Below are 11,393 nucleotides of genomic sequence, written 5' to 3' on the forward strand. Positions count from 1 at the left end.
CCCTATTGCTGCTCAAAAAACAAAAATCTACAATAATTCTGTTGTGTTCAATCACATAACTCTGAACATTAGTTAGACATACCACATTCATCTTACCTTTAATTTAGAAATCATATTTTTTTCAGAGTCATCAGAAACACTTTTATTTGTCAGAAGTCTCCTTGCTAAGTGTTGCTTATAATAGCGTTCAAATACATCCTTTTCTTGCATAAACCTAAAAAGGACCATTGCCTTATCCAATATTGTTTCTACTTCTTGTTCCGTTAGCTGCAAAATTAAGCAAATGACAATTTTCAGTTTAAAAACAACCATAATCTGGTTAGCAGAAGGAGGGATCAGGTTTGAGAATGTGCCCTGCAGTTCTTTGTATCATCTAACGCATCCAAAGAGTAGATGCTACTGGCTCAGATGGAAGAGGGAAATGTTAATAGGGATAATTAAGAATAGATGGAGTTTTTGTCAGGGCATGGTAGCCCAAGCCTTTAATCCCAGCACTGGGGAGGCAGAGGCAGGCAGATCTCTATGAGTTCGAGGCCAACCTGGTCTATATAGGGAGTTCCAGGACAGCTGGGGCTACAGGGAGACCCTGTCTCAAAAAGACCAAAAGAAAGGAAGAGAGAGACAGACTGAGACTTCTGCATTGTATTTTGGCAGAAACGTATACAGCCTAAGGAGTGTTCCCCCCCCACCCGGCCCCATTACATTCATTAAAAACCCTAAATTCTGGTGGCACATGCCTTTAATCCCAGCACTCGGAGGCAGACAGGGAGATCCAGCCTGGTGTACATAGCTAGAGGCCAGTTGGGGCTACAGGGAGACCCTGTCTCAAAAATACCAAAAAACAAAAAGACCCCTAAATTTTGCTAATAAAAGGGTAAAATTCTGTTACAGTCCAAATGATAAAAATAACCCTTGTCCTCATCTCTTCAATAAGGGCTAGAGAATACTGCAGCAGGATGCATTATGCTTGTTTTTAAAAATGGGATATCCGATAGATATGTGGTTCCTGGGCATCCTTGTAATTTTATTTTCTTTTTCAACTACTGCCTGTATAAATTGTAGTCATTTGTTGATTTTCCCATTTGTCTCAAAAATTCAAAGCTGAAATTAAAAAAAAGGAAGACCAATTCATACACTATCAAAATATGCTTAATTTGATTATCTATGCTTACAAGTGAGGTCCCAAGGTCCCAGAATGAGATAAAGCTTGAAATTGAAGTTGAGCTTCAGTACACAGAACTTTCAACTGCTCTCAGAGAGCTGCTCTTCCAGGGACTGTCAGACACCCTAATTTCAGAGGCAGCTAAAAACAAGCAATAATCCAACTGCTCAACTTCCATTGTTTTGTCATCCATGGCCTAACTAATTCTCAGTCATCAAGGCATCCATTTTAACACCTATAACTGCAGTATTTGTGCTTTTTTTGTTTTTTGGGTATTTTTCTTTTTTCTTTAATGACAATTAGACATTAAGTGCAATGTCAAACAACTTTTGAGCCAAATACCTTAAACAGAACTGTCAAGTAGAAATCCCAGCACTTGGGAGGCAGAAGCAGGCGGATCTCTGTGAGTTCAAGGCCAGCCTGGTCTCCATAGTGAATCCAGGCTAGCTGGGGCTACAGGGAGACCTTGTCTCAAAAAGACCAAAAAACAAAACAACAACACAAAAACTGTCAAGTAGACTAAGCACATTCCCTCTGTATCTGTAAAATTCTTCATTTTACTTCCAAATCTTACATCAATAAATAAAATCCAGTGTATTTTCAAATGTCTTACCCCTTGGACTACTTACCCCTTTGACTCCCTTTTTCAGCTTATCGTCAATAAATAATGAGAGGTATTCAGGAGACCTAGAGTTGAGGTTGAGGAAATACTCAAAGTCCCCAGCAATGGTCTGTTTAAAGAGCCGGTCATTATTGAAAGATTCCTGAAGGAAGCGATCAAACCTACTCTTCAGATCCAATAAGCCCTTACAAATAAAAATAAAGATATTTGGGATACATTATGAAATTTTTCTTGTAAAATATTTATGACCTGTGCTTACCTCAATTTTGTTGGTAATAAATGCCCAAAGTTAGTATTATAGACTCTCTACTATTATTTTCCAGCCTGTATATAAAAGCTCAAAATTTAAGTGACAGGAAGTATTCTATCTTCCGTGTATGTAAAAATGTATCAAAAATGAAATAGGACTTGTGTATGGCTCAGCTGGTTAAAGAGCTTGCTTTCAAAACTGACCACCTGAGTTCCATCCCTGGGATCCATATGGTGAAATAATGGACTCCCACAGGTAGTCCTCTTCTACATGGTGCGCACATGCACACACACAAATAAATGTAGTTTAAAAAACAACAAAAACTCCAAAGACTGCTTATCCGCACCCTCCCGTGTTGACCAAAGAGAAAATTATGCTTTAAAAATGTACAAAAAGGGGCTGGAGAGATGGCTCAGCAGTTAAGAACACTGACTGTTCTTGCAGAAGACCCGGGTTTCAATCCCAGCACCCACATGGCAGCTAACAACTGTCTGTAACTCCAGTCCCAGGGGATCTGACAGCCTCGTGGCACTGCACGACATGGGTACACTTACCTACAGGCACACAATACACGCGTACACATAAAATAAAATTTTTTTAAAAAATTTTAAAAAATGTACAAGAGGTTCATTATTAACACAAGTATAATGTGTTATCATCTGACTATAATGCTTGAAACAAATGCTATATAATACTTGAAAACAAAACATTGAGATAGTAAGTATTTAAAATATAATTTGGTTTTTCATATCACAAAATTCAGCTCCTTTTTATTATCTGGATTATTTAAACAGGTCTTGAGTAGGTATCAAAAATACAAAAAGCTGCAGCAAAGACTTTACAAACAGTCCAGATACTTATATATACTAGTTTATCAGTAGATCTATCAAGCTCAAGTATATAATGCATAGCTTTGTAAAAGTGATCTTTTTAGCCCTTATAAAATGATTACTATAAAATTAAGAAAATCTGTGTTTATCTACCTGGATATAGTCAACAGGATTCTTCCCTTCTCCTTCCTCAGAAACAAGGGCTTTTCCTTGCTCCCTCAAATAGGAGCTCATACATTCACACATTGTCTTCAAACCATTTGGCACACGACTAAATAATTTGTACATGCAAGCAAGGTCTGCAATTAGATACAGAAAAAATTGATTACATACAAGAGTAAGGGAAAATGTGAACCTGTATCAAAGAAAAGCTTATTTCTCAATTATCATCCTTAAAAAAAATGATGGGTAGGTTGGTGCATGCCTCTGGAGGCATAAGGCAGGCAGATCTCTATGAAATTGGGGCCAGCCTGGTGCACCAGAGTTCCAGGCCAGCTGGGGCTACAGGGAAACCCTGTCTCAAAAAATAGAAGACAAAAAACAAAACAAAAACAAAGAGAAAAAGCAGAACAAGAAATGTTAGTAAAATTACAATTTATGAGATACAGCTTTTAACTTGTTTTGAAAGCATTAATAAAATATTTTCAAAAATCTTAATTTACATAAGATGGTACCTAAACAGAATACTAAATATTGTCACTAAAATGAAAATATCTGAGTTTGTAATTTATCCCATATAACTCTTAATGCAGAACCTACTGATATTGCAAATGTCACAATAAGGAAGAAATTTAGAACCAATTGGGTCTTTCAGTTGAACTGAGAGTCATTACAATAAACGTATTAAAAACAGGATTTACTACTTTATTATCGACCTCATGGTAAAGTTTCTATAACCAAATGCATATAGGTGGAGAGATGAGAGTCTAGACAAAACCCTACATCTGTCATGTCCCTAGACAAATGTAATCTGGGGTGGGTGGTGGGGTCCCAACTGGACTGGCCCTCAGCATGTAGACTAGGCTGGCTTTGTCTAACAGAGATCCACCTGCCTCTGTGTCCTGAGTGCTGGGACTAATGGCCTGTACTAGACCATGCCCAGCTTATAACTGTATTTTTAAATATTGGCCTGCCACACTATGTTGTTTCAATTAAGAATGAAAACTTTGGGGGCTAGAGAGATGGCTCAGCAGTTAAGAACACTGACTGTTCTTGCAGAAGACCTGGGTTCGAATCCCAGCACCCATACAGCAGCTAACAACTGTCCGTAATTCCAGTTCCAGGGCATCTGAAAGCCTCTTCTGTCCTCTGCAGGCATTGCACAACATGGGTGTACTTACTTACATGCAGGCATAACACTCATACACATAAAACAAAAATAATAAATAAAATATTTTTTAAAAAAAGGATTGAAAATTTTGGTGCCCATTTATTTTTCATATCATTTTTGACAAAGTCACAATGCAGATCTAAAATAATGATCTTCTGTATGTCTAGCGTTTCCCTAAATAACTTACTGGGAGACTGTAATGTCAGAGTTTTATGGTGAAATGAAAAAAATTTAGTATCAGTGGCTTTTGAAATGTTGCTAGATCTGCGATTTCTAGGTCAAAGGTTGGCTAGCTCTTAATTCGGCATCAGACAGTATTTTAGGTTAACGAGTCATATATATGACACATTGTCATTACAGCAAGAAAACATTTAACGATATATTAATGACTGAATATGACTGCTTCAAATAAAACTATGGACACTGAAAATTTATACAAATTTGCATGTTATGACTATAAATATATTCTTTGTTTTTGGTCTTTTTGAGACTGGGTCTCCCTGTAGCCCCAGCTGGCCTGGAACTTGCTATGTAGACCAGGCTGGCCTGGAACTCACACAGAGATCCACCCACCCCGGCCTCTCAAGTACTGGGACTAAAAGCATATGCCACCATACCCAGCATAAATATATTCTTAGTTTGATTACTTTTCAAAAAACACTGGGGAGGCAGAGGCAGATGAAACTCTGGGAGATCCAGGCCAGCCTGCTCTACACAGAGTTCAAGGCCAGTTGGGGCTACAGGGAGACCCTGTCTCAGCAATTAAGAACACTGGCTGCTCTTGCAGAGGACCCGGATTCGGTTCCCAGCCCCCACATGGTAGCTAATAACTGTCCCTAACTCCAGTTCCAAGGGATTCAATACCCACTTCTGACCTCCTTTGGCACTGTACAACATGGGTGCAATACACTCATACACAGACAATAATAAAAAATAAGTGAAATTAAAGACAAAAAAAAGCCAATAAATGTAAGATACCATTGAACTTTAAGCTAATACTGTTGTAGCTATTAACCCCTACTAATTTATCCTCCATTCATGGGAAAACTTCTTACTTTCTGATGTTTGAGAATTCCTAATGGCGAAATTATACCTCCGAACTAATAATGACTGCTCAAGAGCAGGGCCCACCAAAATGAACACATTTTGCAATCATGCTTCTAATGGTAGGTTAGAGAACTTGAAGACAAACTTAAAAAAAAAATCTAATTTATACCCACAGTTACTTGCTGACATTAAAGAACTAAATAGAGCAAAACCATGGTAAACAGCTATTCTGCTATCTAGTGTGCTTGCCATAATATGAAAATCCAATATATTCACAACATATGTCTCCCTCTTGGTTACAAAAATACTGTCACTTACATATGACTAGCAATTTCAAACACTTCCCAACTACTAAGCTCAAGTTCAGGGTCCATAAACATAGTTCACAGGCACTTTCCTTTTGCATGATTGTGAATGGCTACTTTCTAACTGTAAGAGCAGATACAAGGAGCTCACTGCCTAATTCACAAGACTAAAACATTTGTTACTCTAGCCTCTTACAAAATCTATGTTAGGAGCTGTCCAGATGGCTCAGTGGGTAAAAGTATCTGCTGTCAAGCCTGATGATCTGAGTTCAATCCCCCTCATACACATAGGAGAGAACCAACTCCTACAAGTATCCTCTGACCTCCACACATGCACTGTGAAATGCACAATATACATCCACGCACAAAATAAATGTAATCTTTGTTTTCTAAAAATGACTACCAGAGTAGTCTTCTGGCCCACTGTGGTAGTGCACAACTTTAATTCCAGTACTTAGGAGGCAGAAGCAGGTGGAGCTCTGTGAGTTTGAGGCCAGCCTGGAGACACTGTCTTAAAAAGTCCCCCCGCCCCCAACCAAGCCCAGCAGCAGCAACAAGAAAAGAAACTCATTCCATTTTTCATTCCTTATCTAGATCATAATATTAATAGGCAATATATCTTCTTACTAGTAAGAAGTAATTAGAATACTGTCAAGATTTCATTTGGAAGCAGGAAATAAGGTCATCATTCTCATTATCTTATAAAAGCTTTAAAGTAAAGAATCAGAAACTAAGTGTTTCTTGTAGGATACTGATCAATTATAGAAGTCTTTCCATACAAAAAAGGAAAATATTGATAGACAATAATTTCTGTAATGGTATCAAAAATATTCGCTTTTTTCTACTAGTTTTTTGAAATATGTCAATACAGAAGACAGATACACACGTGCAGACACACCCATACCCTCCCCCCCACTCCTTGTAGGAAGATTATGTGGGAACAGAGAGCACTCAAACTCACTGGTATCTAAAAAGTATAGGAATGCATAAAGAACCCACTGGGCTTAGCAATAAGACTGGCCTTTTTCACAAAGGAAAACAGGAAATGAAGAAACCAAATTAAAAGCAGGGAAAAATGCCACTGAATTCCATAACATCTTCAATTATAATACAATGCAAGGCTTTATATCATTACTCCTACCCAAATGCTAAGTGTGGTAAATTATTAGTATATAACATAGCCTTGTGAAAACGGACATTTATAACGTAGAAGAAACTTCAAAATAACTGGTAAGAAGGTATAATACGGATTTAAGTACATCCAGTTGACAACACTCACCTTCTGTCTTTCCATTTTTCAACATATGTACTAGCCCAGAATTCTCCATCTCTACTATAGTCTTCATATGCTTGGAAATGAGCTCCCTCTCAACCACCTTCACAATGGGCTCTTCGGTTGATTTGTCAAGGCAGTGCATCACCCGTTCTATTTCTTCATTAATTCTAGCTTCTACTTTCTTTATATATACTGAAGCACTGTTTTCTGCTAAAAATTTTTGGCTTTCCATCTGCAATTAAAAAGTATGATTTTAAACATAAAGGGAAAATATGTTTTTGTTTTAGCGGGGTTTCTATAGCATTTAATCATACTTCATTTAACATTTTAATTTCTCATTACACAGATCAGACTGAATTACACTCTTTAAAGAATTTATTTGCATAACACCTGATTTGTTATTTGACTTGTTATTCAACTTACTGAATTATAAAGTAAAAACTGTTAGCATTGTACTAAGGAAGCTGTGTAAGTTTCACTGCATTTTCAGTGCAAAACATAGATCTGAGGCTTCTTGGAAGGACACTTGTTACCACCTTGCAAATACTTAAGATTTGTTAGCTTTCAGGTAGATAATATATCATTGCATAATAAATTAGTTCTAATAGAGCCTCACTTTGAGAATATAGTTGGTTTGGGGCCTCTATATAATTTCCTAATCAGTAAATATGCCCTAGGAATCATGTACATTACTGTTTATTTTGTTAGTAACTGATACCACAAAAAGCCTGCACAGAAGGATTTTTTCGGTGATGTGTTGCTTCTGAGGTTATGGAATTGAACATTTGATTGGTAAAATCTTAGGGTATTCCTAAGCTTATGATTTCTAATACATAATTTTGTTTTGTTTTTTTGAGACAGAGTTTCCCTGTTAGTCCCAGCTGGCCTGTAACTCACTACACTGCAGAAACAGCCTGGGTGCTGGGATTATAGGCATGTGCCACCACACCCTGCTTCTATATAATTTTAGAGTGGAGCTTCTTATCAAAAAGTTCCCCACTAGTGTGCCAGAATGTAAAGCAGGGGTTCTGAAGGCCTTTTTTTTTTTTTTTTTGTAGCATTCTCTCTCCAGTGGGTTCCAGTCAAAGCAGTCAAAATAGTCCAATTAGTAACTACATTCAGTAATGTTAAGACCATCATAAAAGAGCATTTATCTATATATTCATTGATTACCTGGAAAAATTCTGCAGACATTTCCAAAAAAGGAGCCTCGAAATCTTCCTCATAGACTGATCTTCCTTCAAGACCTAAAATCATTAACATCTGGCAAGCATTTCTTATTGCACCTCTGTCAAAAGAAGTTTAATTACTTGATAATCAAATTATATTAAACATGTAAAAATATGCAAAAAAAGGCAGAAATATCTTTAGAACATTTAGTTTTTACCAAACTGACCTATCTCCCATGAGAAACTCATTTATAAAACATGGATTTAGGATATTTTAAATCAAAAAGCCTATCTTTAGTCATTAAGTTACCCTTACCTTGTTATAACTAAATTTTAAAGCAAGTATATTTATGTTACCTAAAACCTCTATTTACTTGAGTCTACATGGAAACAGATTAGATGGGAGGAACTATACAGTTAAGTTAGGTTGTAGGTGGAACTGCCAGACAGGAGTACAATGTACACCTAACATCAAGATAATAAAGTTGGTCGTGTCCCCGCCCCCCGCCCCAAATAAAGGCTTCTTTCTGGGGCTATCCTGGTAAGAGCACGAAAGCTGAATTAGTAAGAACTTTACACATTTCCAGCTAACAGTAGCCCTTGAAATAGAGTAGAGAAGGAAGGAATATTACACATTTCGAGACAGTCTGGCAGCAACGTCACAGAAATGGCACTGCTGTTATGTCAACAAGGGGACAGATAGGACTTGGAAGGGGTATGGTATTTCTCAGGTATTTTTGACTATGTTCAGTATTTTTCTTCAAAAAAGACTTAAAGAGCAAAGACTAGGGAGCTGAAGAGATGGTTGCTTTTGCATAGGACATGGGGTCCAGTTCCCAGCACCTACATGGTGGCTACCAACCATCCTAACTCCAGTTAAGGATCCAATGCCCTCTTCTGGACTCCATTGGCATTACACATACACAGTGTACTAACATGCTGGCAAAACATACATAAATTTTTTTTTTTTTGGTCAAGGTTAGACAAAACACCATCTGGGAGACTAAGGAATAGGAGATACACCTGAAGTCAGGAGTTCAAGATCAGCCTGGGCAGTATAATGAGACTGAGAAGGGCTCAGGACATAAGAGTGGTAGAGCACTGGCCTACCGGGCTCAAGGTTCTAGCTTCAATCTCCAGTACTACAAAGAAAATCAGAGCACAAAATTGAGGGGGGAAAAAAGAGCTCTTAAAATAGCTAATAAAAATAACAATTACATAGCAAAAAGAAACAAGATGTCAGTACATACTAAAAAAGGAAGACTAGTAATTTACTTTGAGAAAAAGTATGTTGAAAAGGTTTAAGGTGGTATCTTTAAATTTTAGGTAACTGTACTGTGATAGGAAGTTTGAGGATTTTAACAAGTGCTAGACATTCAAGCTTTTATTATGTTAATGAAATTATAACCGTTCTTAAGACATAAACACTAAAAACCACAAGTAAGGATAAACAATATACCTGTCTACAACTTCCCCTTTCCGCTCTCTTGCAATCATATCCAACAGAGTTTGCCGAAGATGATCCCTAATACACCCATAACGTACAACTTGATCTCGAAAAATAATTAATCCCAAATTGTAGACATTTTCTACATTATTTTGTTGTACATATACACGGTCCTGCATTTAAAACAAAATAATATAAGCATAAGTAAAATTCTTACAAACACAATTATTGTAACCCACAATAAAAATTATTTTAAGCACTATGGAATTTTCTAGTATCTCTCAAGTTACATAAAACTGTATCTTTACAAGTTACAACAATGGTTAGTAAAATAAATACTGGCTAGAGGTAGTTACTTTACTTACCACCTAAGAAAAAACAAGCATTGCAAGAATCCCATTCAGGACAGGGAAAGCAAGCATCAAGCAGGGGAGAAAAAGCAGAGCCGGGCAGGCAGGCAGTGCTGACTCCAAGCTATCCTGTGCCCTAGCAGGGTTCTTTCTTAAACACTGTACCTGAAGATCATATTCCTTGAAGTGAAAGCTGAAGGAAATTCAGGTCCATATGACCAAAGTTTATTGCTACTGGTAAATATTAAAAGGTTCTAATACATTTAGGAAAAGAGAACTAAGTAATACATAATTAAAACACCTGCTACTGTCATGTCAAACACTCTATTTATTGGTATCATCCTCCTTTCACATTCTTATCAACATGATTATCCTTTGCAGAACAGGCTACATAATTCCTATTCAGCCCATCATCTGAAATTCATATTTAAAACAAGTACATTGAAATAAAACTGTTCTTTTTACTAGAGAACAGAAGTGACAATGTAATCCCTCTCTGCTCTTTACAGGGTTGCTCTAGGCTCTGGTGGGTCTACCACCTCTCAAATATTAGGAAATCAGAAGCACTACAAACAGTGATCTTTAAGCTTTTTGAAATACTGCATTATAAACAAATACAAGCCAACTCCAAGCAACCTCATGATGAAATTGAACAAAGCTCCTCTATACTAACAATGCAACTAGGAGGGTGCTGCAAGAACATTCCAGTTTAAGCCCTCACTTTACATGGCATTCCTCTAACCTTGCATTCATCTGATACAGTGGCATACATTCATGTGCAATGTGAAAAAAAAAGCCATTCCTTTATTAAAAATTTCAGTATCTGTACTTCTAAATTCTGTTAATTCTACCACAGCTCCTATTTTTTAAATACTGACAAACTTTATTGAGTTCAAAATTTTACTTATAACTTCTCCAGAAGTTTTTGGACTTTACTATTCCACTCACCCATTCTGAAATTCCATGCTTCCTGTGACAATATTCTTCCTTTATTTTAAAGTTCTTTGTTCTGAACCTCTTTTTTTGCGCTGTGACCTCCAAGCCCAACCTTTCCTTACTATCAGTCTTATTCTATCTTGTCTATCTTGACCTAAATCAATTATCTGGTTGGTTAAAGACAGGTGGTAAAACAAATGCAAGCATATAAATGTTGATTATGATATCAAGACATGATATATCTCCTTGTATTGGGAATGGAATCTAGGCACTTATACCTTGTACATGCTCTACCATGGAGCAAAAATCCTCCCCCGTCAAGATGGTATTTGAACATGAGACCTGTGGTGGCATTCAACACTTATTTATACTAAAATATAACAAGCAATTCAACATTCCTAGTTTCATTAAGATGGAGTATGAACATATTCAGTAATCTGAATATAAAATCTTTCCACATTTTTATCATTTCTATTCCTATGTTTCAAATTATCCACACCTAATCTGAATAAATTTTATGTAGACATTTGCCTTTATGGAGTCTTCAAAGCAGTCCATCTAGTTTGTTAAAGAAAAATAAATTGTTTTCATACTATTTTAATTATTTATACAGTATTAACTTTGTATTATTAGGAATAACTGGCAAAAACATGAGAACCCCCCCCCCAA

At 36.8% G+C, this 11,393-nt stretch overlaps 1 protein-coding gene across 2 annotated transcripts in view; it reads right to left on the bottom strand.

Annotated features, from left to right (window-relative positions):
• The window catches only part of Cul3 (cullin 3), an 85,798-nt gene that overhangs the window by 12,127 nt on the left and 62,278 nt on the right, over positions 1-11,393 (bottom strand). For both annotated transcript variants that reach the window (XM_029559969.1, XM_008825826.3), the window contains 6 exons: positions 9,451-9,611; positions 7,996-8,110; positions 6,826-7,054; positions 3,018-3,163; positions 1,792-1,968; positions 97-267 (listed from right to left, as the gene is read on the bottom strand). In XM_029559969.1, coding sequence (XP_029415829.1) covers positions 97-267; positions 1,792-1,968; positions 3,018-3,163; positions 6,826-7,054; positions 7,996-8,110; positions 9,451-9,611 — 999 coding nt within the window. The remainder of the gene's footprint in view (positions 1-96; positions 268-1,791; positions 1,969-3,017; positions 3,164-6,825; positions 7,055-7,995; positions 8,111-9,450; positions 9,612-11,393) is intronic.

This window comes from Nannospalax galili, unplaced genomic scaffold (genome assembly GCF_000622305.1).
Source record: "Nannospalax galili isolate Female #2095 unplaced genomic scaffold, S.galili_v1.0 scaffold127, whole genome shotgun sequence".
In the NCBI taxonomy this organism is placed as follows: Eukaryota; Metazoa; Chordata; class Mammalia; order Rodentia; family Spalacidae; genus Nannospalax; species Nannospalax galili.